This window comes from Lynx canadensis, chromosome C2, assembly GCF_007474595.2.
Source record: "Lynx canadensis isolate LIC74 chromosome C2, mLynCan4.pri.v2, whole genome shotgun sequence".
NCBI classification, from domain to species: Eukaryota; Metazoa; Chordata; class Mammalia; order Carnivora; family Felidae; genus Lynx; species Lynx canadensis.
In genome coordinates this window covers 10,193,689-10,204,247 of record NC_044311.2, presented here as the reverse complement: position 1 = coordinate 10,204,247, position 10,559 = coordinate 10,193,689, and the positions used below count along the sequence as shown (strand labels likewise).

The following is a 10,559-nucleotide window of genomic DNA, read 5'->3' as shown; positions in this document are numbered from 1 at the left end:
AGAGACTGCAAGGGCGGAAGTGCGTCACCGCCCCTCCCGCCCTTGGGCCCGCGCCCGCTCTAGCACGCCCGGAGGCCATCTCTGCGTGTCGTTGGTCCTTCCAGGGCTCTGAGTTCACCTGTGTAACTCTCTGTCCCACCCTCCTGCGGAGCTGCGACCCTATTTGGGAATGGTGAGGCGTGCCTCTGGGCTCCTGGGGCTTCCTCTGGGTAGCTGGCCCCCGGCTACTCGGGAGGGTTGTGAGGGCAGCCGCATAGGCCGATTTCGCTGGGGCCGGCTAGCCTCTGCCCTTGGCAAAGCCGGTGATCGCTGCCCTCCATCAGACCGCCCTTCGGTGGCTATAGGTGGACTGAACCAGCTGGCATGAGAGGAGTTGAGTGCAGCGCGATAGGTTAAAGCCCAAATTCGCGCTGAGCCTGCCCAGCCTGCACGGTGCTGAAAACTCCTCGGCTTCCACTGAGCCCTCCAGCCACATTGGCCCCGAATGTGTGTGCACCCCGTTCCTTGGAACGGCGCTGCTACAGTACGTTGGGCGGCACACCCCAAAAGCTCTCAGACCTTCACCTGTGGCACCACCACCATACAACACGCATTGACCAGACTTTGCCTTCCTCCAGGCCTCCATTTAATTACCACCTAATCAGTGTGGCCTTCCTGACTCCCCACCCCACTTTCCGCTCTGCTCCTCTCATTTGCTGCCTTTAACACAATTGTAATTACATACTTCTCTGGGCAATGATTTAATATATTTTTCCCTTCCTTAAACAGGTACTAAAGGTATTTGGCGACCGCTCCGTGCAGGGAGACCACCGGATGATACACTCTGCCAGCACCAAATACCTCATGGGGGATGGCTTGAGGACAGGATCTCAACAAAACCATGCTGGACAGCCTGTCCTTGGTTATACTAGGGCCCACGGGCCAGAGTCTGGATGCTGGTTGCTTCCACTTCTGCTACCATGTGTTGTTCAAGGCAGGCTACCTGAGCTTATTTGGCTGTGCAAAGAACCAGGAGCAGGACCTACTACAGGCAGAGGAGTTATTTGTCCAGTTCCGCAAGTTTGATCTCTTGTTCCCCAGGTTTGTTTATTCCTTGCTGGGGCCCTGGGAGTGGCTAGAAGTGGCCCGGCTCCAGCGGCTCTTCCACAGGATGCTCTCCGTGAACCACCACCTGGAGAAGAATGGCATAAGCAACTGGATCTCCTACATGCTTCAGTGTCTGAGGGAGCAGCAGGGGCCATATCTGTCTCATTCAAAGTTGGTTATAGCAGAATTTCTGGCAGTAGGTGCCAAGTAAATATCTGTTGAATGGATATATGGGACTGTTCCAAGGAGGGAGGGAATGAAATGAATCAAGGTAAGAATGAATGTAACATGGTGCTGCCATCCATTAAAAACTGGGGAACAATGTTTAGCTTATGCATGTTGGCCCACAGACAATTTCTGACTGCAGATTCAGGCTGGGGAGAGTGGATGATTCGGAGTACTTGCTGTGGTTTCCCTAAGCAATCAGAGAGGACTTCATGGAGGCAGAGTGTGGACATTTCCAGCTCCCTGCAGAGGGGAATGGCACAAGGCAAAGGGAACTCAAGAGCTCATGTGGAAATCAGAGGAGACAAAGTCCCTGTTTGCCAGTCAATTAGGAAGTTAAAGAGTAACCTGAGGTCGCTAGAACTGGTTGAATTGAGTCTGAACCTCACCTTATTGCAACAATGGCCTTAGAGTCAATGGCAGAACTTTCTCCTTCCTGGGCCTGCTGGCAGGGACCTAGCCTGACACCTCACAGAAGGCCCCCAGTAAATGGTCAGCTCACCTCACGCAAGCCAGGACAGCAGTGAGAGAAAGTTCCCACTATACTCTGAGACTACACCCTTATCATGAAATAAAGTGATTGGTTTGAAGTCCTTCTCATCTCTGACATTTCATAATTCCAAGATTCCGAATCTGTCTTTCTTGCTAGAGAAGTGTGCAAACTAGGCCAGGGGTAGGGCTCCAGTCCAGAGGCTCAGGGATGGTAGTCTGAACCTCTGCTTTAAGAGTCATCAGTCTGGGAGGCTCTCTGGGTCATTTAATAATGAGGAACGGACAGGATGTGAAACTTTTCTTTTTAATTTAATTTAATTTATTTATTTAGAGTGGAAGAGGGGCAGAGAGACAGGGAGAGGGAGAGAGAGAGAAAATCCCAAGCAGGCTCCGTACTGTCAGTGCAGAGCCCAGGACAGGGCTCAAACTCGTGAACCATGAGATCATGACCTGAGCCAAAATCAACAGTCGGACACTTAACTGACTGAGCCACTGAGACACCCCTAAATGTGAAACTTAATAAATGAGTGTTGAATTTATGCTGAGTGAGGTAGTAAACTAATGAATAAATGAATCCTTGAAAAAATACAGGTGTGAATGGTCAGTAAATCGTGGGGATGGGGTGGGATCCATGAGAGCTTTGTAGATACCATTCTGGGGCTGGGTCTGAAAAGATTACAGCAAAGCCTAAAGCTGGTGAGGAGAGGCTTCTTTCTGGGCTTCCTTCTGGTCCCACCCCCTCCTTCCACACGACGAGGTTGCAGCAAGTGCTAAATCTAGGAGAACGTTTTGCTCCTAGGTACTGTCTTGCCAGGGATTTTTGGTATAACTTACTGCCACAGGGCAAGGTCCAGGTCCACCCCCAGCTTGTCAAGGCCTCTCAAAAGCTCTCTGGCACTTAGAGAACAGTGTGTCCAGAGCTCAACCTGGAAGAGCATAGCCATGGTGCTCTGGGGTCTGGTGCTGGGAACCCTGCTGGTGGCCGTGGTGGGGTGCCTGTGGCTGCTGGGGCTGTTCCGGCAGCGCAGACCCCAGGAGCCCCCTCTGGATAAGGGCTTCATACCCTGGCTGGGCCATGCCATGGCTTTCCGGAAGAATATGTTTGAATTCCTGAAGTATATGCGGGCCAAGCATGGAGATGTGTTCACAGTGCAGCTAGGGGGCCAGTACTTCACCTTTGTCATGGACCCGCTCTCCTTTGGCTCCATCCTCAAGGATGCACAGAGAAAACTAGACTTTGTGAAATATGCAGAAAAACTGGTGTTAAAGGTATTTGGCTACCGCTCCGTGCAGGGAGACCACCGGATGATACACTCTGCCAGCACCAAATACCTCATGGGGGATGGCTTGGAGGATCTCAACAAAACCATGCTGGACAGCCTGTCCTTGGTTTTACTGGGGCCCACGGGCCAGAGTCTGGATGCTGGTTGCTGGCGTGAAGACGGCCTCTTCCACTTCTGCTACAATGTGTTGTTCAAGGCCGGCTACCTGAGCTTATTTGGCTGTACGAAGAACCAGGAGCAGGACCTGCTACAGGCAGAGGAGTTATTTGTCCAGTTCCGCAAGTTTGATCTCTTGTTCCCCAGGTTTGTTTATTCCTTGCTGGGGCCCTGGGAGTGGCTAGAAGTGGCCCGGCTCCAGCGGCTCTTCCACAGGATGCTCTCCGTGAACCACAACCTTGAGAAGAACGGCATAAGCAACTGGATCTCCTACATGCTTCAGTGTCTGAGGGAGCAGGGAATGGCCCCAGCCATGCAAGACAAGTTCAACTTCATGATGCTCTGGGCCTCTCAGGGGAACACGGGGCCTAATTCTTTCTGGGCCCTTTTGTTCCTCCTAAAGCACCCGGAAGCCATGCGTGCTGTGAGGGAGGAGGCCGCCCAAGTCCTAGGGGAGGCCAAGCTGAAGGCTAGGCCATCCTTTGGCGTTGAGATCAGCGCCCTGCACCACACGCCAGTGCTGGACAGCGTGATGGAGGAGACGCTGAGGCTGGGAACCGCACCCACCCTCCTCAGAGTGGTGCACGGTGACCATATGCTGAAGATGGCCAGTGGACAGGAGTACCTGCTCCGCAGTGGAGACATCGTGGCCCTCTTCCCTTATCTTTCAGTGCACATGGATCCTGACATCCACCCGGAACCCACTGCCTTCAAATACGATCGCTTCCTCAACCCCAACGGTAGTCGCAAAGTGGACTTCTACAAGTCAGGCAAGAAGATCCACCACTATACCATGCCGTGGGGCTCGGGTGTCTCCATCTGCCCTGGGAGGTTCTTGGCCCTCAGTGAGATGAAGCTTTTTGTCCTGCTCATGGTCACATACTTTGACCTGGAACTGGTGGATCCTGATACACCTGTGCCACCTGTGGACCCCCGGCGCTGGGGCTTTGGCACCACACAGCCGAGCCGTGAGGTGCGGTTCCGCTACCGCCTGCGTCCTGCCAAGTGAGCTCCGCCAAGGGGGCCGCAGGCCTGGCCAGGGAGGCTCCCTTAGGGTCTCCGCCTCCTCTCACCCCTCTGAAGCCCCACCCTCGCCTCCGGTTCTGTGATATCTCCTACCTGTGTCCTAGTCGCCTTCCTTGCTCTCTGGTTTTCCTCTAGCCACCTGATGGGCTTATCTTTCTCTCTTGAAACACTGTCTGTCACCGTGGGTTCCGCAGAACCTTCCTCTCATATGAAGTCCAGGGGAAGGGGGGGAAATCTGGGGGAAACTTAGTTGGGGAAATGATGGCATAGCTTGACGAGTCTTGCCGTACAGAAACCAGTCATCATGAGTAACACAGTGTCCTGCAAATGTTAACCTCCACCCTCCCACCTCACTGTATTATCTTCCTCAATGTTTACTCCACATCCTGTGGAATTCAGGTTCGTCCAAAGCAATACGAGGCAAGCCACATGTGTAATTTTTAATTTCCTAGTTGATACATTTTTTTAAAAAGTAAAAAGAAACAGGTGAAGTTAATGTTTATAATATACTTAGCCCAATAGATCAAAAATATTAGCATTTCAATATGTCAATATAAGAACATTAGTAAAATATGTATTTTTTAGTAACATTGGGACAAAATATATATATAAAACATTAGTAAAAAAAAATATATATATATATATTTTTTTTTTTTTTAATTTCTTTTTGTGTGTGTGTTGCCTTCAAAATCTGGTATGTACTTTTTACCCTTGCAGTGTATGTCACTTCAGACTAGCCACATTCTAGTGCTCACCAACCACATGTGGCTAGTGGCCCCTGAATTAGATAGAGCAGGTCTGGAGAAACGCTGCCTTTCACATAGGAGTTATTCAAGGCCCCCCCACTTCAGTGCCCTTGTCTCCCCTCCACACTCCCACCTCAGGGTGGTCTCAATCCCTCCTGCGTTCTCCACAACCACAGCTGAGTTCAGAGCTCTCTCCTACTTCCAGACCCTCAATCTCCCCGCTGGGGTCCCACAGCACCTCTGACTCAGTTTGGCCCACACAGAACTCAGCATCTGTCTCCCCACCTCTGTCCTGAACCACCTCCTTCTCCGGATTACCCTGCCTGCCTCTGCTCAGGACACCACCACCCACCCCATCCCCCCAGGACAGATCTGGGAGAAACCGGATCTCCTCCCCACTCTCACCCACATACAGTCAGGCCCCAGTTCTGTCAGTTCAACCCTCTGTCGTGCCTCCGAAACTGTCCTCTTTTCCCCAGCCCCACTGCCATTCCTATGACTCAGCACTCTGCACACCAGGCCTGCCTGGCCCTCTGTGCACCCAGCTGCCAGAGACCTTTCGCCAGACCTTTTGCCTGTCATACTTTCACTTTTCTGGTTCCCCATCGCCTCCGTGCACCTAACATTTAAATTTTGCCACAGTTGAGCCCAAATGTTCAATCCAGTGCAATTCAGCCTTACCAACTTTCTCCAGTGGAACTGCCTGGAAAGTACAGTTGCTTGCTTTTTACTGCCACCCTGGAGGCCTTCCTGGATCTCACCCATTCCAGCCTCTGGCCAGAAATGGGCTCCCTCCCCTGAGGTTCCCCTGACACAGCTTGTGTCCCAGCACATCTGTTACTTGTTGTTGCTCTCTGTTTCCTGCTTTCCTCCTCCTGCCCCCTCCCCCGGACTGCAGCCCACAGGGCTTGGTATCTTATTACTTCATCCCTGACCCCCAATTCCCTAAATGGAGATTAAATGATAGAAAATTGGCTCAGTCTCAGCTACTTTACTTCATGTCCTCAAATCATTCCTTCCCCTCCCTGGCCTCACTCAGCTTCCTGGCATGTGAAATGGAGGCAGTCCCATTGCCAGGCCTGCCTACCAGGGCTGGAAGTGCTGCTACCAGAGCCACAGCTGGCTGATGGCAGGGCCTGGCTGTGGCTGGGGCTGGGACAGGAGGAGCAGTGACTGGGAGCTGACGTAGGGTCCTGGAGAAGGGAGGCTGGGCAGCAGAGACCCCCTGCAAGGATGCCTAGTGGGGCTTCTCTCCACTCACCTCTCCCAAATCTGTGACTGGCCTCCTGCATTTTTTTGAGGCTGGCTGTTCTGCCCTGAGTTTTGCCAAGATAACAGGCTATTAGAGTAACTCAGGCAAGGGCTGGGGCTGGGGCTGGGGCTGGGGCTGGAGGCAGGAGTCTGTCCCCACTAGCTATGTGACTGTGGGCCAGAGTCTGCCTTCCTCTGGGTCTAACTGCCCCCAAATGACAACCTCTGTCTAGAGCCTGACAGAGCTCTGACTGCCTTGGAGAAGCCAGGATATCCTAACCTATCCCACAAGGGGCCAGGAGCACAAGAAGAGACACACAGGGAGAACAGGGGAGGGAGAAGGGGACTGAGAGGCTGGAAACCACCATGGAGAGCTTATCAATGACCTCCCCACACAGCCAGGCCCTGTGCCAGAGCAGGTATTGGGATACAGGCAAAGATGCAGGGCCTTCACACACCTCCTGGGCACTGCTCAGGTGCTACACCCCCTCATTTTCCCTATACCCAAAGAAATCTGGACCAAGGGCCTGGCCTGTCAACAGGCTGGGGGGCAGGACTGAGGGCCCAAATCCATTAAGTCAAGACCAAGAGGTCTCAACTGAGAGTGATCTCCCAGGAACTGCATGTTTGAGGGTATACCTGGGACCAAGGGAAGCCTCAGTGGGTCAGAGGTGTGGGGTGACTACAAGTATACCGTCCCACAGCCCATAACAACAGGCCTCCCAGGAAGCAGTGAGCACCCAGGATTATAGTGTGCAGGTAGGGGCCAATGCCCAGCTGCGGGCACAGGAGGGGCCCATGGCACCTGTAGTCCTACGCCCCTTGCATGGGGACTGGACACACTCTCTGCAAGGGCCACCCTTCCTTCCCTAGTAAGGACCTTGAGGCAGTAGGAAGATTGAGACCCCCAAGGATACATCTAATCACTACCTGTCCTGACACAACAGTCCTGACCCCCAAATCCTCATTTCTGCACCAAATTTTTTCTCCCTCAAAGAAAAGCCCACTATGTGTATTCTCTAAGGATAGCTTATAACAAAGTAAGATCAGAGATGGCATGCCAAAGGTGGAACTGCAGGTACCTGGGAAAGAAAAATATTTTTTCCATAGGCAGTAATAGCTGTAAACCCTCAAACCACATTTCACAGGGTAGAGGCAGAGCCATGCCTGTCCCTCTCCCTGGGTCAGCCAGGGGAAGAGTCCATCTTGCCGCAGAGTCTGAGGACCAAGAGAATCCTGGGAGCTTTCCTGGAAAGGCGTGAGCAGTGTAGCCAGCGAACTAGGCCTTTGGGTGGGCAGACGGAGAGCAGCAGGAGGAACCGAGGTGCGGACTGGGAAGTAAGGTCAGGATGAAGAAGTCTCTGTCCTGGCCTGGGCTGTGAGAGCCCAGCTCCAACTTGCTTCCTGAGCAGTGCCTTCCGTGCTGTAGTCAGAGCCCTCGCCATGGTCAGTTGCAGTACATGGCAACTAGGACAGTGAGAGGGACCGAGGGGTCACTGGTGGCCACCCTTTCCCCTGCCCCTTGGGCACCGGCTTCAGGGCACTTCTTATATACCTGTTGTTTGCAGAGCACATACCCACACTTACACAGCTAGAGAAAGACACATAGGAACACACAGACACAAGGCCCAGGGGACACGGTGACACATTCATGTCAGATCCACATAGCTATATGTACTATGCACAGCCCACACAGCAACACAGACATGTGCACATAGACTACACGCACACACATCTGCCAGTGCTGGGGATAAGCCCTGCTAGGTGTCCCTTGGCTGGCATACCTTATCCCATCTCATCTATGCATCATGGATACGATGTCAGAGACTCTGGGTACCTAGACCCAGTTGTTACAGCTCAGGCTGTATCTCACCAGTCAGGCTGCTATGTGGGCAGGACTGAGGTCCCTTGTGCACCAGATTTCAGGAGCTCCAAAATAGAACCCCACTCCCCCACCTCCTCAAACAAATCACCACCTTCAGATACAGAGCTTCATTTCCCAGGGCACCAATGGAGCTCAGAGTCCTTCCTGACAGTGGGACTCTGGGGCCTTAGGAGAGACAGCTAAAGAACAAGGATGAGGGGACAGCTGGCTGAAAAAAATGATCCCTGTTACACAAGAAAGTGGGCAAGCACAAAACATAGAGGTGGGAATGTGTAAGAGACAAGGGGTTCCTGGTGTCCAGGAAGTGAAAAGGAAGGACGGACTATAAGGGTAAGATGGCGTATGGGATTCTACATGTGAAAGCTCCAGCCCTGAAGCCAGACAAAAAATTTAGACTTGATTGTGCGGCCCCAGGGACCCTTGAAGGCTCCAGAGTGGGGCATGGGAAGCACAAGAAGGAAGAGCCTCCTGGACTGCCATGTTCACCTGGCATCCCACCTGCTGACTCTCATGTTCCTGGGAAGTTCCCCAGGTGGGGCACTTCCAGGCCCTCCGGCTTGCCAGACCCTTGGCAGTGCCATCAAAGCTGTGACATTAAATGATACTGCAACAATATTTTCCCAGCTGAGCTACAGGGAAGAGGGCACACTGGTGGGTGGCAAGCCTTGGACTACTCTGAGGAAGACGGCAGTGATGGCTGAGGGTGGGTGATCATGCTGGCTGCTGGGAGCAGATTAGATGACAGGACATAACATGATGATAAGAAGCACAGAGGTCAGTTAGGACACTACTGTAGCGATTCATGCAAGAGAGTATGATTTCCTGGAAGGCAATAAAGAAAGTGAAAGGAAGAGACAGGAGTAAGTAAATGCTGCTGATGGTTGAGAACTGAGAACTGACCACTGGGTTTGACAACATGGTCCATGAGGCCCTTGAAGAGAGGACTTTGGGTAGATGCCCAACTGAGCTGGGTCCCATCCACTCTCACCAGACTGTGGTATGGCCACTCAGGCTTCATTTTCTCCCGTGTCATTCATGTCAGGGGAGTGCTCAGCCTGCCTCTCCCCAAGGTCATTCATGCCAGTCATTTCTTCTTGGGCAGTGAGCCTGCTACTCTCAGAACAGCTGGACAGTGGGGCCTGTGCAGGGCGAGCAGCCTGGTTGTGCCGGAGCACAGTGATGAGGAAAGCCTTCAGGTACCCGCGGAAGTGGCGGCTGGAGAAGGCATAGAGAATGGGAGTGAAGCAGCAGTGAAGGAAGGCAATGCTCTCTGTCACCTGCAGGGCATAGTCCAAGTGCTGGCTAACCTTGCAGTCCCCAAAGATTTGCAGGTCCAGCAGTGAGTGCAGAAACAAGGTGAGGTTGTATGGGAACCACAGCACAAAGAAGGCCACCACGAGGGCTACGACTATCTTCAGAGCCCGGCCCTGGCCTGGGGGCCTCAGCCTGACCAGCACAGAGCCAATGCGGGAGTAGAAGAAGATCATGACAAGGAGCGGAAGGAGAAACCCCAGGAGGTTCTGCTGGAAACGGAGAAAGAGCTTCCAGATGGTCCCATGTCCTCCGAAATCTGCATAGCAGTTCCACACGCCTGTAGGGTTTTCATGTGTCTGCACAAAGACCATGTCAGGGATGGAGACAGCCAGGGCCACAGTCCATACCATGGCAGCCAGGAGCAGGCTTTTGGCCCGGGTCCTCAGTCTGTGGTGGGGCTGAGTGTGGACGATCTCCAGGTACTTGTCCAGGCTCATGCAGCTAATGAAGAAGATGCCACTGTAGAAGTTGATGGTATAGAGGGTGCTCACCATCTTGCATAAGAAACTCCCAAAGACCCAATGCCAGGCCACAGAGATGCCCCAGAAAGGCAGTGTCACCACAAACAGGAGGTTGGAGATGGCCAGGTTCAGCAGATAGACCTCAGTCATCCGCCTGCGAGGCATGTACCGGAGCAAGACCACTAGAAGAAAGAGGTTTCCTCCCAAACCCAGCACAAAGATCAGGCTGTAGAAGACTGGCAGGAAGATTCTGCCAAAGGACATCACCTCATCCTTCCGGCAGAGCATGAAGGCCACACTGTCCAGGTAGTACTCGTAGTCATAGAAGGAGCTGCTGTTCTCAGAACTGGCAACCTCAGTGGTAGGCGGCAGAGGGGAGGCGGTGGAGGCCATGTCAGGAGGACACGCCCAGTTCTGGAGCTCTGTGGACCAGAGTACCGTAGGAGAGAAATAAGATGAAACCAGGCACTCTCTACCTCTCTCCAAACCCACTTTTACTGCTGCTCTGGGAGGCCCAGCAGACTCTTCACATTGACCTCAGTGCCTGTAGGTCAGCGAGGAAGTGCACAAGTGTGGGGAACCTGAGCCTACCACTTTAGCCATGCCACCCTGTGTGGGTAGCTTAACCTCAGAT

At 53.0% G+C, this 10,559-nt stretch overlaps 2 protein-coding genes and 1 long non-coding RNA gene across 3 annotated transcripts in view; 2 read left to right on the top strand and 1 right to left on the bottom strand.

The window, feature by feature from the left end:
• Positions 1-58: 58 nt before the first annotated feature.
• On the top strand, positions 59-1,901 carry LOC116738306. Its single transcript, XR_004344075.1, has 2 exons — positions 59-172; positions 769-1,901. It is a non-coding gene; the product is annotated as an uncharacterized LOC116738306 (long non-coding RNA).
• Positions 1,902-2,745: 844 nt separating this feature from the next.
• Positions 2,746-4,875, top strand: LOC115523413 (5-beta-cholestane-3-alpha,7-alpha-diol 12-alpha-hydroxylase). Its single transcript, XM_030329431.1, has one exon. The coding sequence runs from the start codon at positions 2,746-2,748 to the stop codon at positions 4,249-4,251; it is 1,506 nt and encodes a 501-aa protein (XP_030185291.1). The 3' UTR covers positions 4,252-4,875.
• A 7-nt stretch (positions 4,876-4,882) lies between these two features.
• The window catches only part of ACKR2 (atypical chemokine receptor 2), a 38,851-nt gene continuing 33,174 nt past the window's right edge, over positions 4,883-10,559 (bottom strand). The window contains exon 3 of the mRNA XM_032594657.1: positions 4,883-10,347. Coding sequence (XP_032450548.1) covers positions 9,158-10,318 — 1,161 coding nt within the window. The 5' untranslated portion in view covers positions 10,319-10,347 and the 3' untranslated portion in view covers positions 4,883-9,157. The remainder of the gene's footprint in view (positions 10,348-10,559) is intronic.

Bases quoted from the DNA above. Each gene is read 5' to 3' on its own strand.
- LOC115523413 (XM_030329431.1), top strand. From the start codon at position 2,746: ATGGTGCTCTGGGGTCTGGTGCTGGGAACCCTGCTGGTGGCCGTGGTG.